The sequence below is a fragment of the Cryptomeria japonica genome, chromosome 7 (genome assembly GCF_030272615.1).
Source record: "Cryptomeria japonica chromosome 7, Sugi_1.0, whole genome shotgun sequence".
Lineage (NCBI taxonomy): Eukaryota > Viridiplantae > Streptophyta > Pinopsida > Cupressales > Cupressaceae > Cryptomeria > Cryptomeria japonica.
In genome coordinates, this window is record NC_081411.1 from 178,186,876 (window position 1) to 178,202,562 (window position 15,687).

Below are 15,687 nucleotides of genomic sequence, written 5' to 3' on the forward strand. Positions count from 1 at the left end.
GTATATTGACTGGGTAGATTTTACAATGTGCCGTCTGAAAACGGTTGGCCGAAAACTTGATGCTTACGTAAAGAAAACGTTTGCGTTCAGATCCGACTATTTCTCCATAATTTCCCCGAAACCAATATCAATGGAAGTCTATGAATTTGTCAATTGCGGTTTATCAAACACTTGTATATTAAGCTGTCCCTAGGCTTGTCCAATATCAAAAAAGTTATCAATCACAACGACAAGCTAGAAAAATGGCTTCAGTTGATATGGTTGAAAGCAATGAAATGGTAGAGGATTCCGTAGTCTCTTGCATTCCTGGAAACTCTCAGTTTTGTGTGGGATTGAAGAGAAGTATTGAGGAATTGAAGGTGCCTTTGTTGGAGAGAGATGTGTCTGTTGTTGCCGTTCATTGCATTGGAGGTGGTGGGAAAACAACACTCGCGAGGGCTCTCTGCAACGATCCTCAAATTAAAGGTTATTTCCCCCTTCACTGAAATTGCGGTCTATTTTGACTCAATAATTTTATTATTTGTGATATTCTGGTCTCTCTTTGCAACATACATATGTGCCTTTGCACCAAGATAGACATAAGTCAAAGTTGTTGTACAAGGGAATGGCTTTTCAAAATAAGCCTTCAATCCAAATACCACTTAATTTTACAACATGGTTGAAATATGGCACAAAAATAAACTACCATCCAAGAGATTATGTAAAAGAAAAGGAAGGTTCTAATGAAAAAGCATCAATAAAACTTTATCATAATTATTCTCTATTTTTTCTATTATTTTATATTTATATTGAAAATATTTATTGCAATTATCAATTAAAATAGAATACATATTTCAATCCCCTAAATTATTGGGAGGCAAAGTTGTTCCATTTTTAGTATTTAGTATTTAGAATTATTTAGCATCATTTTCTATTAATGTAATGAATTCATATCTTAAAATAAAAACATTTTAATCAAATAAAAAATCTTTCAAAGAAGTTATTTATTTAACATATGAAAAAAATACAAAATATACAATATCATTTTTTAGACCTTTGTATTAGTGTCAAGCTGAAATTGTTTTTAAGGATCTTTGCTTTCTAACTTTCTATTAATCAAAATAATTACATACTAATTTTTTTCTTAAGGCTTCCTATCTAATAGATTATTCAATATCATTTTCTATTATAGGGTTGCATTCTATTTTCTTTATACTATCTAATTCACCTTCTAAAATACATTTGTTTCTTGATGATTATTAGGTTACTTCAAGAATGTAATTTTTATTAATGTATCCCAGTCTCCAGACCTCAAAGGAATATTGGAAACTATGTGGGTGAAAATTCTTAAAAGAAATAAAGCCAAGTTCCAAAACATTGAAGATGGGCATATACAACTACAACAACAACTTCTAATGCAATCTGAGCCAACCTTAATGATATTAGATGATGTTTGGTCGAAGGAAGATTTAGATGAGCTACTCTTTGAAGGAACAAGATATAAGACACTTATAACATCAAGAGATAGTTCCATTATCCCCAAAACATTCTCGACTGAAGTGTATCAATTACCATTGCTAGGTGAACAAGATGCTCTATCCCTTTTATGCTTTTGGTCATTTGGACATACATCAATTCCAAGTACGATAGAAGTAAATCTAGTCAAAAAGGTATGATTATTAAAACTTTTTTATGATTGTAGACATACATGAATCTAGTTTTGGTTTTCTTTATTAAATATTTTTGAATATTTCATTTAAAATCAAAAAATTACAAAAAATGTTCATCAATTTTCTAAAATCTAGAATTGACAATACTTGCAAATATATTCCATATTAAAACATATGAATAGTATACATACATACATATGTATGTATGTACGTACCTATGTATGTATGTATGTATGTATGTATGTATGTATGTATGTATGTATGTATGTATATGTATATATAAGTATATATATGTATATTTATACGTATATGTATATTTATGTGTATATGTATACGTCTATGTATATATATATATGTATACATATATACACATGTATATATAAATAGATGTGTATATCTATATATGTATATGCATATATATTTATATGCATACATACGTACGTACATACATACATACATACATACATACATACATACATACATATGTACGTACGTACGTACATACATACATACCTACATACATACATACATACATACATACATATAGGTCATTTAAACACAAACCTTTTAAATTATATATGTAATTTATTATGCATAAAAGTTTGTGATAATTTTATTCTATTTTATGAATTATAGGTGCAAGAAGAATGTGGTGGTTTGCCACTTGCTTTAAAGGTGATCGGGAGTTCCTTGAATGGACAAACCCATGTAGCTTGGGAGAGGGCAAAGAACAAGATTTCCAATGGCAAAATTATATCAAGTTATCATGAAGAAGGGATCCTTAAATGTTTGAAATCTAGTATTGATTCCTTAGATGATGTGGCAAAAGAGTGTTTCTTAGACTTGGGATTGTTTCCTAAGGGTAAAAAAATATGTGTTGAGGCACTACTACAAATTTGGGTTAACTTTAGGAAGATGGAGTGGAAAGATGCTGTTGATATTTTATTTAAACTTGCAGGAAGAAATCTTATAAACTTAAGTAGCAATCAAAGGTAAATTTTCATTTTCTTACATTTATATTTAATTTTTAATATTTTTTTAAAACATTGGGCTAATGTGTGGCCTGTGATAAATAGGAACAAAAGGACTCTTTGTTATGGAAATGCATCAGAGTTGAACTTTTCTCAGCATGATGTAATGCGAGATTTATCCTTGTATTTGGGATGCCAAGATAAATTAGAGCATAGGAAGAGGTTACTTATGCCTAGGAGGGAGCATGTTATTCCAGAGAAATGGAGATTATATAGTAACATAGCATTTAATGCTCAAATGGTTTCAATTCACACAGGTAGGTCACTCAAAATAATTTCCAAGGCATGAAATATAACTATGATGTTCTGTACATTAGTCACTCATGTATCTCACTTTTTATTTACAATATTGCTTTCAACTATTTTGCTAATATCTCTTGTATTTGAAACATAAAAGTCACTAATTTTTTTTTAGTTTATGTTTAAATATATAATTTATAATTACTTGTAAGCTATTCTAATTTTTAAAAGAAATTGCTTCATTTTTCTTATTTTTTCATAAATAAAACTATTTGATTTTATTTTCCTCATTAATTACCTTCTTATGCAAACCATAGATTTTAGAATATTCTTTCTTTTAAAATTTAATGCTACATGTGTGTTAGTTTTTTTAGTTATTTATCTCATGTTGTACCTTCTTATTTCCTTCATAGGAAAAAACATATTTATATTGAATCGTATCTTTAGTTTTTACATTTTACTCTATAATATGGTGACTAGTAATTCATAAATTAGCAGTAGTCAAATTAGAATGCTCTAATTGAATTTCATATTTGATATTCTTGTGTAGGACCTATGGAGGAATCTCAATGGCATGAAATGACATTTCCCAATGCAGAGGTTTTGGTATTACTATTCAATGCAAGTGAATACTTCCTTCCCCCATTTCTAAAAACCATGAAAAATTTAAAAATTATCATGGTTTTTAATTATGGTTCAAAAAGGGCCATATTGAAAGGTCTTGATGTCTTATCTTCACTCACTCAACTCAAGGTTGTCCATTTGGAGAGGTTGATTTCAATCCCTAATGAAAAAAATAAAAATATAATAGATAACTTAGAGAATCTATCATTAAGTTTATGTGATGGGATAGGAAATACACCCAACTTTAGCAATACCCAAATGAGATCATTTAACTTGGATCATTGCAGTGATTTAGAGGAGCTACCCTCTTGCATATTTCAAATGCCAAATGCTCAACTATGGTCCATCACTAATTGCCATCTTGTAAAAAATATATCACATGGCATTGGTAATCTATTCAATCTAAGAGTGTTAAGGCTATCAGCATTGCCAGGGTTGAAAGAGCTTCCTACATCAATTGGAAATCTTGGATTGCTGGAATATATGGACATTTCATCATGTGAGCATCTAAGAGAACTTCCAAAGGAGATAGGAAAGCTTAAAAATTTGATTGAACTTGATATGAGAGAGTGTTCATGTTTGAAGAGGCTTCCAAAAACTGTTTGTCAACTAAGCTCCTTGAAACATGTCATGTGTGATGAGAAGATTGGGAAGCAGTGGCTACAAGCTAAGAGGATATCTATCTCCACACTTGAAGTAGAAATTATAGAAGTACAGTTTAGTTTGGATTGGCTTGATGATTGACTTCATTCCAAGCCCATAAAACAAACATACATTTAAATAAACTTTCAATAGGTATTAGGTGTTATGTAATTTTCTATTTTGAATTTATTTGTGAACTATCACAAAGAAAATATTTTTTTGGGTGTATGTAGTTCACCTAAAGTTAATCATGAAAATGTGATGTGAAATTTATTTTTGTATATATTCTTTGAATGATGGAAAATCGAGCTTTATATATTTTTTCATTAAAGTACACATTTTTAATGTATGAACTGAATTTAATTTATTATGCATATATTTTACATTTAATATTTACTTCATAAATAGGATCCAAATGAATTAAATTTTAGGGCTAAAAGGAAAATATAGTTTGCATATATATCTCCTAAATTCATCTCTAATTTCTTACAACTCATTAAAGTATTCATTTGCATATAGATTGCATATATATTTATTAAATGATTAAAAAGGGTCATTTGGTTTACTAAATTTCAAAGAATATTGTGTCATTGATTTAGATCTACAAATTTAAGTTGATTTTTGTATTCAATTGTTAAAAAATATATGTTATGATTTTCTTATACAAAATTACATCGCATTTTATATTATGCTCTTATAGTAATTTGTGTTATGTGGTTGCTCATAAAAATATATATATATATATATATATATATATATATATATATATATATATATATATATATATATATATATATTCTAAATCGTTAGAATTATTTATGATTGAAAGTGATTTTGGATTCAAGTTTTCAATTTTTTTGTGTTAGTTTTTGAATCACACTCAATGATCCATTATCAAGATGATGAAATAGATGAGAGATAATTCTAACCAAAATGTACTTTATAAAATTGCTTTGATGATAATAAGAAATTTCCCACTTATTAATCTATTTATTAAAAATCCTCTAAAAAAATCCTAAAGGATATGGGAAAAAAAATCATCCAAACAACCAAAATGTAACACATATGTTCATGCAAGTACTTATACAATTATGACATACATGAGAATTGAGTTTTCTAAATTTTAAGCTAATATTTACGTAAATTTAACATGAAAATTGAATTGATTATTAAATATTAATTTGTATTACCAATGTGTTTGTTCCAAGGACACAATTGTGTCTCTTGGAAACGCCATGTGTAAATTTGTTAAAATTACCACTGCTTTGATGAGAAAGATGGTTGTGGGAGTGGTGGTTGTAGGCTCTAAGATTGAAAAGAGAGCTAAAAGGCAAGTAAATAAAGATAGATCGGCAGCTCAAAGGGATGGCAAAGTGACTACCATTACTACAAGATGGGAAGCTACTCTAAAGAAGATGCTTGACAACTGGAACTTCCCCTACTAGAGCCTCATGTTCTTGTTGTTTTGGCTGCTTCTGTATTGTTGGTTGCTATGTTGTTTGTTGCTCTACTCCCAGTCCATTTCAACTCCATGTGAAGATCATTAGTTTGATGCAACAGCTCCTTTGAATACTCAATTACATAGCCCAGTCATACCTTTACCGCTGATGTAGCAAGGTTATTCTTGTGTACCTGCTATTTTGTGATCAGAACATTGAGAGGGAGAAAACATGGCATCTACGGGAGTCGGTCTGGCACTTGGTGGTGGATAGCTGTCGTTGACACTCAATCAATTTGTGTCCATGCATGGAATCGCGAGACACTGAAGGCCAACGATACTCGGCTTTCATGTCTTCCTTCAATTTTTACAATCACCCAGGTGTCAAGGAGGGTGAATTAATGTAAGTTTTGCAGCTGTAGATCAGGCCTCGAAGGGGCAAAATATGGTAGATTCTTTCGAGGTGTTTAAAGTGATTTGGCGAAAAGATTGCAATTTACAAGCGGTCGCATAATCTGTATATCCTGGTAGCGGTAGAATTTCACTTCCTCATATAGTAATACCTTGATTAGAACCTTTCCAATGGTTCTTATTGTTTGGTTGTCTGTAGATGCTCTTCCAGACCTTCCTTAAGGATAGTGTTTTCTAGTTTTGTCTCTTGAGATTCTAATTAAGGTTTATTTGATATGGAGTTGAAGTATAGATTATAATGAAGAGATTAAATATGATAACTAATATGTCCCGTGAATTGAGACCATGAGTCGATAGATAATATTAAAAAATTGCGTTCATGTTTTTTTAATCTATAATTGCAATGTGTGTGGGAAAATTTAAGCATCCTACGTACTCCTTCACAAGACAGTGATCGAATGATGAAAGATTTACCCGCTTCTTCATGTCAGTAATATTGATGAAGTCATTCATGCCTTTGGCAGCTCTCGAAGATTAGAAGAATGCGGTCATAATCATAGTGCATTATTATCATCTCAACCTCCAGATCATGTTGTTTTGCTATTCTTTCTCATTAGATATTTGAACAATTGCTTGGATATTATGGTATCTCCAAACACAAGGTAGGCTTTGTGTTATTGTTTTCCTGAACTGAGTTATATTTTATTTATGGTGTTAATTTTTATCGTAAATTATTTCTTTTTCAAAAAAAATTGTTTATCTAAGTGATGAGAAATAGGATAAGGCTAATAAAATGCAAAGTAGTTCTTTAAAAAAATTCTTCCAAATTTCTATTTGCTTTGCAAGAATAGTTATTTTGTGGAGAAAACTAAAATCAAAATTCGATTGAAGTTTGAAGAAATTTGGCATATGGTTGGTGGTACAATTATATGACATGAAAATGAAATTAAAAAACAAAAGAAATTCAATCTAGCCAATATTAAGGCCAAGTTGATCATTATGTTCAATGTGTGTTTGATCGAGTTCAACCCTTTATGGGAGACTAATCAATAGCGAAATATTCATGGGATAAGCTTAGGAAAATGTATGACGTGAAGAATAAAATAAAATCTTAAATTTGCAGTTTAATTTATGTAGCATGAAGATAAAGCATGGAAAATAGTTAGAATCATTTCTCAAAAGGATTACTATTAGAAATTAGGATATTAGGATAGTAATCATTATAAGAAGAATATAAAATAAATGAAATGAGAATCATACTTGCATAAATGTACACATTACACAAGATATACATGGGGAAACCCTTTTAGGTTAAAAAACCCCACAAAGCATCATTTTATTAAAATACTTACAAATATAGTCTATAAGAAAATAGAATTGAACAATGGGGTTCTTCCCCATATACTTCCACGTGGTCAATAATACCTCTTGTGCATAGATGCACAACTTACTACAGAGTTTCAAATTCATACACCTCTCAAATGAGAGAGAACCTCCTTATTATAGGAGGAAGGGTGGCTTTACTAGTCACACCTTTTCAATAACTCCCATTCATAAATAATTAATAATTTGATAGTTATTAGATTATAATTATTTCAAATGGGATGTGCTTATAAAGTATATAATATATAAGGTTTTATAAGGGTATGATCCATATCCATACTAACATAATATACCTTATATTAGATCATTATATATAAATATTATAAAGGTATGATCCATACTAACATTATGTTCTAACACCCCTCTTAATGTTATTAGGGAGCATCACACGTCAATTCTATAAAAGAAAAAATGAAGTACCCTAGTAATGCTTGTCTTCTTTCATAATGATAAATAAGGAGAAAAATATATGCCCACATAAAGATCATGCATTTCGAACTACATGAAAGTCATCTTGTCATAATTTATAATCCCAACATTTTAAAATGATGCTATGAGGTCTTATAAGAAAATTATATTGGAGTTGTAGTCAACTTAAGTTAGCCTCTCCCCATGTTCATTACATACTTCCCATAGGAATTAATGCAATGTTTTTACAAGTGGAAGATTAAGGAGAATAATTTACAATATACACATAGGAATAACACACATGTGTCTAGAACTTACTAATTCCTACTTGTAATATTGTTTTTGCAAATATAAGTGTATGTTATCATTGATGTCAAACTTGTTGGTCTGGATGGGGTTTAATTGGTTTAGATATGGTCTGATAAATTACAGTGCTATATAATTATGAAAGGTGAATTGTATAATATTTATTGAAGGTTTTGAAACTTTGGTGATAAGTTGTTTGGTGAGGTTATCTTGTTGGTTTGAGTGTATAAGTTGTGTTGTTTAATATAGTTCAATGATTGTTGGTTGTGTGTGAATATATGGAAGTTTCTTGAAGACTTTCTAAATAGAATAATAATTGGTGTTGTGATGTTTTCAAAACTTTGTTGATAATCTTAGTATACTGATATAATGTTTTAGTCATGTTAGATTGTTTTGATGAATAGTATATCATATAGTCTGATTTGATACAAGGCAAATGTGCATTTGATTTTTATGTGGTTGATATATGGTGGTTTTGAGTTCTTATTCTTCGTATTTTAAATATTTAAATATTTTACAATTGAAGTCATGCTCGTTTGTTCTAGTTTGTGGCGAAAATATGACAGATAGTTATCCTATCAAAACATGATGTTGGTTGATTAAATATCTTATAACATTTTAACTTTTAGGTGTTCAAGTGATTTCTAATTGGAGTTAATTATGTTGGAGCTACAATATAGGGTGTGGAGGTTGCATTCCTTGGCTTGAAGATGGTTAAGTGTTGTGGATGGTTAGTTAAGGTTCACTTATATATTAGGTTAGTTTTTTGATTGATCACAAATCTTTTTGATGGTATGGATTGAAATTTGAGCTTCTTTTATTGAAATGAGATAACATTTTCACCTTTTGAGGCTCACTCATGGTTATTTGGTCCATATGGTAGCATGTGACTACATAGGAGCTATTTTGGGGCTATATGGAACGTGTACCAACATGGTGTGATCCTTTACATATTTCATTTGCCTTTTTCATTTTCCCTAGAGACTATTTTTGGGCCAATGGTTTTGTATTGATACGTCACATCTTGTTAGGTCGACCTAGTGGATGTTATTAAGATATCTGTTAATATATATAGAACTCAATTATTTTATTGGAGATGAAGGATACAAGGAAATAGTATGTGAATTCATTGAGATATAGTTTAGAGGTTCTGATGTGAAACAAAGAAAAAATGAAGAGTGACTCAGATGTGTATTGAATTGTGAATTGACATCTATAGTCTAGAAGATGCCTCTTTTCTGCAACTTAATTTGGTTGATATTATTGCATTAGGAAGATTATATCTTTCTCTAAAGAAGTGATATTTAACATGTGCAAATAATTATTGTATATTAACCTAAGGTTGTATGTCTTAGCTTGCAAGTTAACTTTTGGAGTAATGAGCTCCTTGGCCTTTGGCCTAAACTCTATAATTAATTCTATATATTATGATTTTGCTTCTCACCACATTGGTTTTTACCTATTTAGGTTTTACATGTAAAATCTTGGGGTTAATGTGTGTTTGATTTGATGGTTTCAGTTATTTATTTTTATGTTCAAATTAGAGTAGGAAGTTAAACTTTATCAAGTTTTAGTATTTTCTAATTCACCACTCTTTTCAACAATCTAGTTGTGTTCAAAAATTGGTATTAGAGCTTGGTTCCTGAAGAAGTAATTTAACCATTGAGGTAGATCTAAGATTTGAACACTATGTTTGAGGAAGAAAATATGTATTCAAATGAATTGGACTCCTAAGTTGTTGATGATTTGAAAGGAGAATTGAGATATGCTTTGGCGGATCTAGATGAAAGCAAAAAAAAAAATGCAATAAAGTAGAAGAGAAGTTTGTCTATACGAGAAGGTTACTTGATGAAGGAAGAAAGACTATGGATGATCTAGAAATAAAGGTACATGACAAGACTGTAGAGTTCACCAGACTTAAAAAGGAAGTGACTATGTTGAAGAAGGAATTGAAGGATCTAAAAGAGCATATTGACAAAGGATTGAAACTTAAAAGTGGTAGTCAAGTGCTTGATGTGATGATGAGTTATTAAAAATAGAGAAAAGATAAAGGAGGACTAGGTTTTGATAATGGTGGTAGTTTTAAAGTTCTAAGTAGGGAAGACATGAAAAGGGTCAAGGATGGAAGGAAGGACAAAGTCAAGGATGGAAAGAAGGAAAACTGTCAAGGATGGATGGAAGGAAAAGGATCAAGGATGGATTGATGAACAATAAAAATGATCAACAAAATTTCACTTAGATCCAAAAAAAGAAAATATTTAGGACTCCTCTTGATCAAATCAAGTACTCATCAATTTTCAACAGTAACTATTTTTCATGTAATAAGTTTGGACATAGGGATAGTGAATGCAGATTTCAAATCAGATCTCAATTGTTTATTTGTTGATGTCACAATTATAATAAGTTTGGATATAATGAAAGTGAATGCAAAGGTGGGATGAATTGGAATAATTAAGGAAATACCCAATCTTTCAATGAATATTGATACTCTTGTGACCTACATGGGAACAAGGTTGTTGTGTGCATATCTAATTTGAGAAGGAATGAGAATAAAAATGGAAATGTTCATCAACAAGTTTCGGTATGTTATACCTGTAACGAATTTGAAGATAGTACCAAATTCTGCAAATATAGAAATAGAAAGAATGGTTTGATAAGATTGATGTCAATGTAGAAAAGGAGAAGATGCAAAAGATGTGGGTAAAGAAATTTGATAAAAACATGGAGAAAAAGTGTAAGGATGGGTTCACACCTATATTTGGTACTAGCTGCTCTTTTGAAAAATAAATAGATATGCATTGGTTGAGGGAGAGAATTGAATGCTAATCTTGAGTGCTCCCTTTGTGGTTAGGATGTTTTATTTTCTTCAAAATGACAAAGATTAGGAATGCATTTTTTGAGGACACCTGATGATTTCATTGGTTTGGATTGTTATTTTTTAAATATAGGGAAAAAGAGAATTAGGTTTTGTGTTGTAATAGTAAAATGTGTTTAAGTCGGTAAAACCATAAGTAGGTAGGAACAACAAATATATATTGCCTTTAAGTTCATTATGATCACTTACAAATTTAAGGAGCGTTTGGATGCATTGTTTTATCAACTTGAGCTACATATAAACATATTTATTCATTCTAATTTTTTCTTGAATTGAAAATATTAGAATTATTAATATTATGGATGATCCACGACCTATTTTTCAAGATGCATCCATTCAAACCCTTTAAAGAAAACCCAGTTGAATTATTCTCTATTTTTTCTACCAGTATTATTCATAAGGAAAATATTCAATATTACATTCATATTTCTTTGGATGAATATGATCATAGCAAGATCAATAATTTTAGAAGAATGCATCTTGTTGATAATTTGCAAAAGTAAAAAACTGAATTTACCAATCTAGGGCATAGGGGGTTAGATACTTGAAATGACCATTTCATGTTTCTAGAAGAAGAGGTAAAGCTTTCACTAAGTATAATTCATGAATATTCCACATGGCTAAAGTGGCCATACTGAATTACTAAGGATTCCCTAAGTGATGTGATAGGTATAAGGTGCACTAGAGAGGTTCTAGTTTTGAAGTCAGTAAAAAATGAGGTAGTCCAAAAGCTAAATAGAGTAATATCTGACAATTTTTTTTTGAATTGAAAAAATTATTGATCTCAATGTAAGGCAAACAACAATGGGAATATCATACAAAATTTCCTTTAGAAATATGGCGGGATCCTTGTCCTCCATGATCGTGTATGACACTCATCAAATGGTGAAGGAGAACAAAGACTATGACTTGAGTGAACTCTTGAGACTTCAATTATTGGAGATTCTTCAAAAGAAAAAGGAATAAATGTACACATTCTGGTATGGATATCTTATTATTTTCCTAATAATTTATTTCCTAGATGCACTGCCTGCTAAGAATAATGTTTCATGGAGAAAAGATACAATTGTTGGTACTTAGATAAAAGACTATTTAGGTAATGCAAGGAACAATGATGTATCTTGTTGTAAGTTTTTCATGGATCTCTAGAAGGATATGATAATTAGAAATATAGCTCAACCAAAGATTATAAAATTGTATAGAAGTAAATTTTGTTAATGATTTAGCAACACATAAATATGAAACAAGATACACAAAATTTATCCTAGGAAAACCCTCCACTCGAGGGTGAAAAACCTAGCCCACCCAAAAAATGAACTTTATTATATCTCTGAAAATGAATACAACTGATGATAGTTTCACATTACTATCAATCTCAATAAGATAAGTTTGATTCTCTACAAATCAATTAAAATGATGAAGTCAAATGATACATCTCATAAACAATCTATAAACCTTCATAAGACTAAAATCTCTGATCATAGAAAATAGATAATATATTTGATCTGACAGACTACATTCACCATCTTCTTGATTTTTTTTTTCAAAGAAAATGAGAGAAGCCAATAATATATGTATCGTAAATGCTAGTGAAGAGACACACGAAAGAAGAGGGAAAGAAATAGATAGTTACATCAACACCAACAACCACATAAATACTGACAACCACAAATATACTGATAGCCACATCAACTTCATCAGCAACTAGAACAACATCAAGAGTCACCTACAGCCACCTAAGGAGATCAAGACAAGAAAATGGAAGCTAATAAATGAAAACAAGAAGAGATAAATATCTTCAACACTCCCTCTTAGCAAGAGAGATCTTTGTTATGTCATCATATGACAAGTACACATAACTGCAACTTAGAAGATGGCAACAAAAAAGCTCATCATAGATTTTATTCCATAAATTTATTATCTTAGAATAGCACTATTCACCATAGCTACTCCTAGAGGGTAAATGAAACCAGAAATAAAAATCATAAAGTCATACACATGACTTCCACCATAGCTACTCCCAGAGGGTGGATCAAGGGATTTCACCTTGAACTTCTCTCACAGAGAAGAACTCATTAATCAAGGGATTTTAGCTCACACTTCTCTCACAGAGAAGAACTCATTAATCAAGGGATTTCACCTTGAACTTCTCTTGTAGAGAAGAACTCATTAATCAAGGGATTTCACCTTGAAATTATCTCACAGAGAATAACTCGTTAACAAGGGATTGCACCTCGAACTTCTCCCTCGCAGAGAAGAACTCATTATTTCACCTCAAATTTATCCATCATAGAGAAAAATTCTTTAACCAAATCTTCATGATGAGGTAGCTCCCTCTGAAGCTGAAATGTCAAGCTCCCTCTGAAGCTGAAATCAATCTTCTGACCTCCTTGTCCAAGGTTATTTCTGATGATATGTCACACTCCCTAGGAATGTTGATCCTTCCACTTCAATGAAATGCAAGAAATCTTCCTTCCTTGGATGCAATCTCTGATTCGTCCTTTTATAATTTTCCTCAGCAATGAAATTTCCATTCACTTGGATTGATCAAACCGAAGCACCTAGTGATGATATGATGGTTGTGCGGCCTTTGGACCTTGCCATCACTCATCATTCATCCACAATATCTTTCTCATGCATATTTTGAGTATCATCTGAATAACTGTTGTTAATACCATCCATAGAAAAGTGATGGACCAACCACATAAATATGACATAAATCCACCTATAGCAGGGTGTGCCAGAATCCTAAGCTGTAGTGTCCATCCTAGGACAAAAGCATAGGATCTACCTTCAAGCGGTCAGGCTCTATAGGAGGAACCCGCTCTGATACCATGTTAATGTTTTAGCAACACATAATTTATTCTAGGAATACCCTCCACCTGAGGGTGAAAAACCCAGCCACCCAAAAATGAACTTTATTATATTTCTGAAAAATGAATACATCTGATGATAGTTTCACATTAGTATCAATATCAATAAGATAAGTTTTATTCTCTACAAATCAATCAAAATGATGAAGTCAAGTGATACATCTCATAACCAATCTATAAACCTTCATAAGATTGAAATCTCTGATCACAGAAAATAGATAATATATTTGATTTGAAAGACTACATTCACCATCTTCTTGATTTTTTTTTCAATGACAAAGGAGAGAAGCCAATATTATATGTATCAGAAATGTCAGTGAAGAGACACATGAAAGAAGAGGGAAATGCACAGATAGTTACATCAGCACCGACAGCCACATAAATACCGACAACCACAAATATACTTACAACCAAATCAACTTCACCGATAGCCACAACAAAATGAAGAGTCATTGACAACCACCTAAGGTGATCAAGGCAAGAAAATGGAAGCTTATGAATCAAAACAACAACAAATAAATATTGCATTGAGGATCTCTATCCCAGCTATATCTTCAACAATTTTACCTTTATAGTTGATAAGGACAATTGTTTTATGGAAGTAGTGAATCCTAAAAATTCATATGTTTTCAAACTTCCCTATGAAGCCTTTGAACATGAATGCATGGAAATTGTGGAAACTCTTCCTAAGATACCCAAGGATCTCGGTGAAGAGAGTTTTGGAATTTTTGATGAGATTATGGGTACTTATGCATGCATTGAAGAGACAGATCTAGAGAGATATTCAAAATAATATATTGCATTTGTTAAGAAGACATGGAGATTAGCTACTACATCTATAGAGGCTTCATCCTCTTTTAATATGATTAATTCTAAACAAGTTCCTTCTATTAGGAATATAAAGGAAAAAACTATAATTGTAAAGAGTGAAGAAGATAAACTAGAGAAAGATGATAAACAAAAGAAAGTTGTGGAAGAAGAAATGTTCTCCCATATAGTTTATACATAAGATTCTCTAGAGGCACACAGAGTATTGGATATGATTGAGTTCCCTACTAGACTTAAAGCTTTAAGTGATTTGTATCTTGTCGTACCAACCTATGATTAGGTGATCATTGGACAAGACTTTGTTGTTTATATTATCTAGAACAAATTGATTGCCACACACATTGTTCATCTACTTTTGAAAGTCTTGGTAGAAATTCTAGCAGAGCATATGGCTTTGGAAGATATTGAATGTGAAGATACAAAGAAGAGTGAAGAAAATGAACTTAATATAGAAGATAAGACAACAAGAAATCTCTATAATTAGGAAGATAGATAAACGTGAAAATGCACTTCATAGATTGAAATCCTACTTGAAGAATCTCATGACATGTATTGAACATTTTGTTTAGTTATATCATTATTATTTAAAATGTGGCCTAGTGACACTAACAAATTCAAAGAACAAATTTATTCAACTGATTCATAGTTTACTGACTTAGATATTTCATTTAATAAATACAAGGATAGTGATAATGCTACTAGAGCCAAGATATGCCATCTACATTCACAAATATTCATGCTACAAGAGCAGAAATATAAATAGAAAGGATAGTTTTGTTCTATTTAAGATTTAGTTGAGTTAGAGATGCCTTCTCTTATCAAACTTTTGGAGGTTACTAAAAATACATAATAGAATGTAAACAACCCAAATTCCCTTGATGTTGTAGTAGAATTGTATCTTCAGTGTGAATGTCAAATTCAAATCCTCTCATCTACAATATGTTCATGGGATTCTTCCCTTGTGGATCTTGGGAGAAAT

General features: G+C 31.0%; 2 protein-coding genes across 2 annotated transcripts; both read left to right on the forward strand.

The window, feature by feature from the left end:
- The first annotated feature begins 226 nt into the window (after positions 1 to 226).
- On the forward strand, positions 227 to 2,645 carry LOC131048469 (probable disease resistance protein At4g33300). Its single transcript, XM_057982420.1, has 3 exons — positions 227 to 465; positions 1,243 to 1,649; positions 2,286 to 2,645. The coding sequence occupies exons 1-3, from the start codon at positions 243 to 245 to the stop codon at positions 2,643 to 2,645; spliced, it is 990 nt and encodes a 329-aa protein (XP_057838403.1). The 5' UTR covers positions 227 to 242.
- A 90-nt stretch (positions 2,646 to 2,735) lies between these two features.
- On the forward strand, positions 2,736 to 4,343 carry LOC131048453 (probable disease resistance protein At4g33300). The gene is made up of 2 exons (XM_057982400.1): positions 2,736 to 2,937; positions 3,471 to 4,343. Exons 1-2 carry the CDS (start codon positions 2,787 to 2,789, stop codon positions 4,286 to 4,288), a joined length of 969 nt encoding a protein of 322 aa, XP_057838383.1. The 5' UTR covers positions 2,736 to 2,786; the 3' UTR covers positions 4,289 to 4,343.
- The last annotated feature ends 11,344 nt before the right edge of the window (positions 4,344 to 15,687 follow it).

Coding starts and splice junctions, on each gene's coding strand:
- LOC131048453 (XM_057982400.1), top strand. CDS start 2,787: ATGCGAGATTTATCCTTGTATTTGGGATGCCAAGATAAATTAGAGCAT. Junction 2,938..3,470: donor AATGGTTTCAATTCACACAG/GTAGGTCACTCA, acceptor ATTCTTGTGTAG/GACCTATGGAGGAATCTCAA.
- LOC131048469 (XM_057982420.1), top strand. CDS start 243: ATGGCTTCAGTTGATATGGTTGAAAGCAATGAAATGGTAGAGGATTCC. Junction 466..1,242: donor CAACGATCCTCAAATTAAAG/GTTATTTCCCCC, acceptor GATGATTATTAG/GTTACTTCAAGAATGTAATT. Junction 1,650..2,285: donor AAGTAAATCTAGTCAAAAAG/GTATGATTATTA, acceptor TATGAATTATAG/GTGCAAGAAGAATGTGGTGG.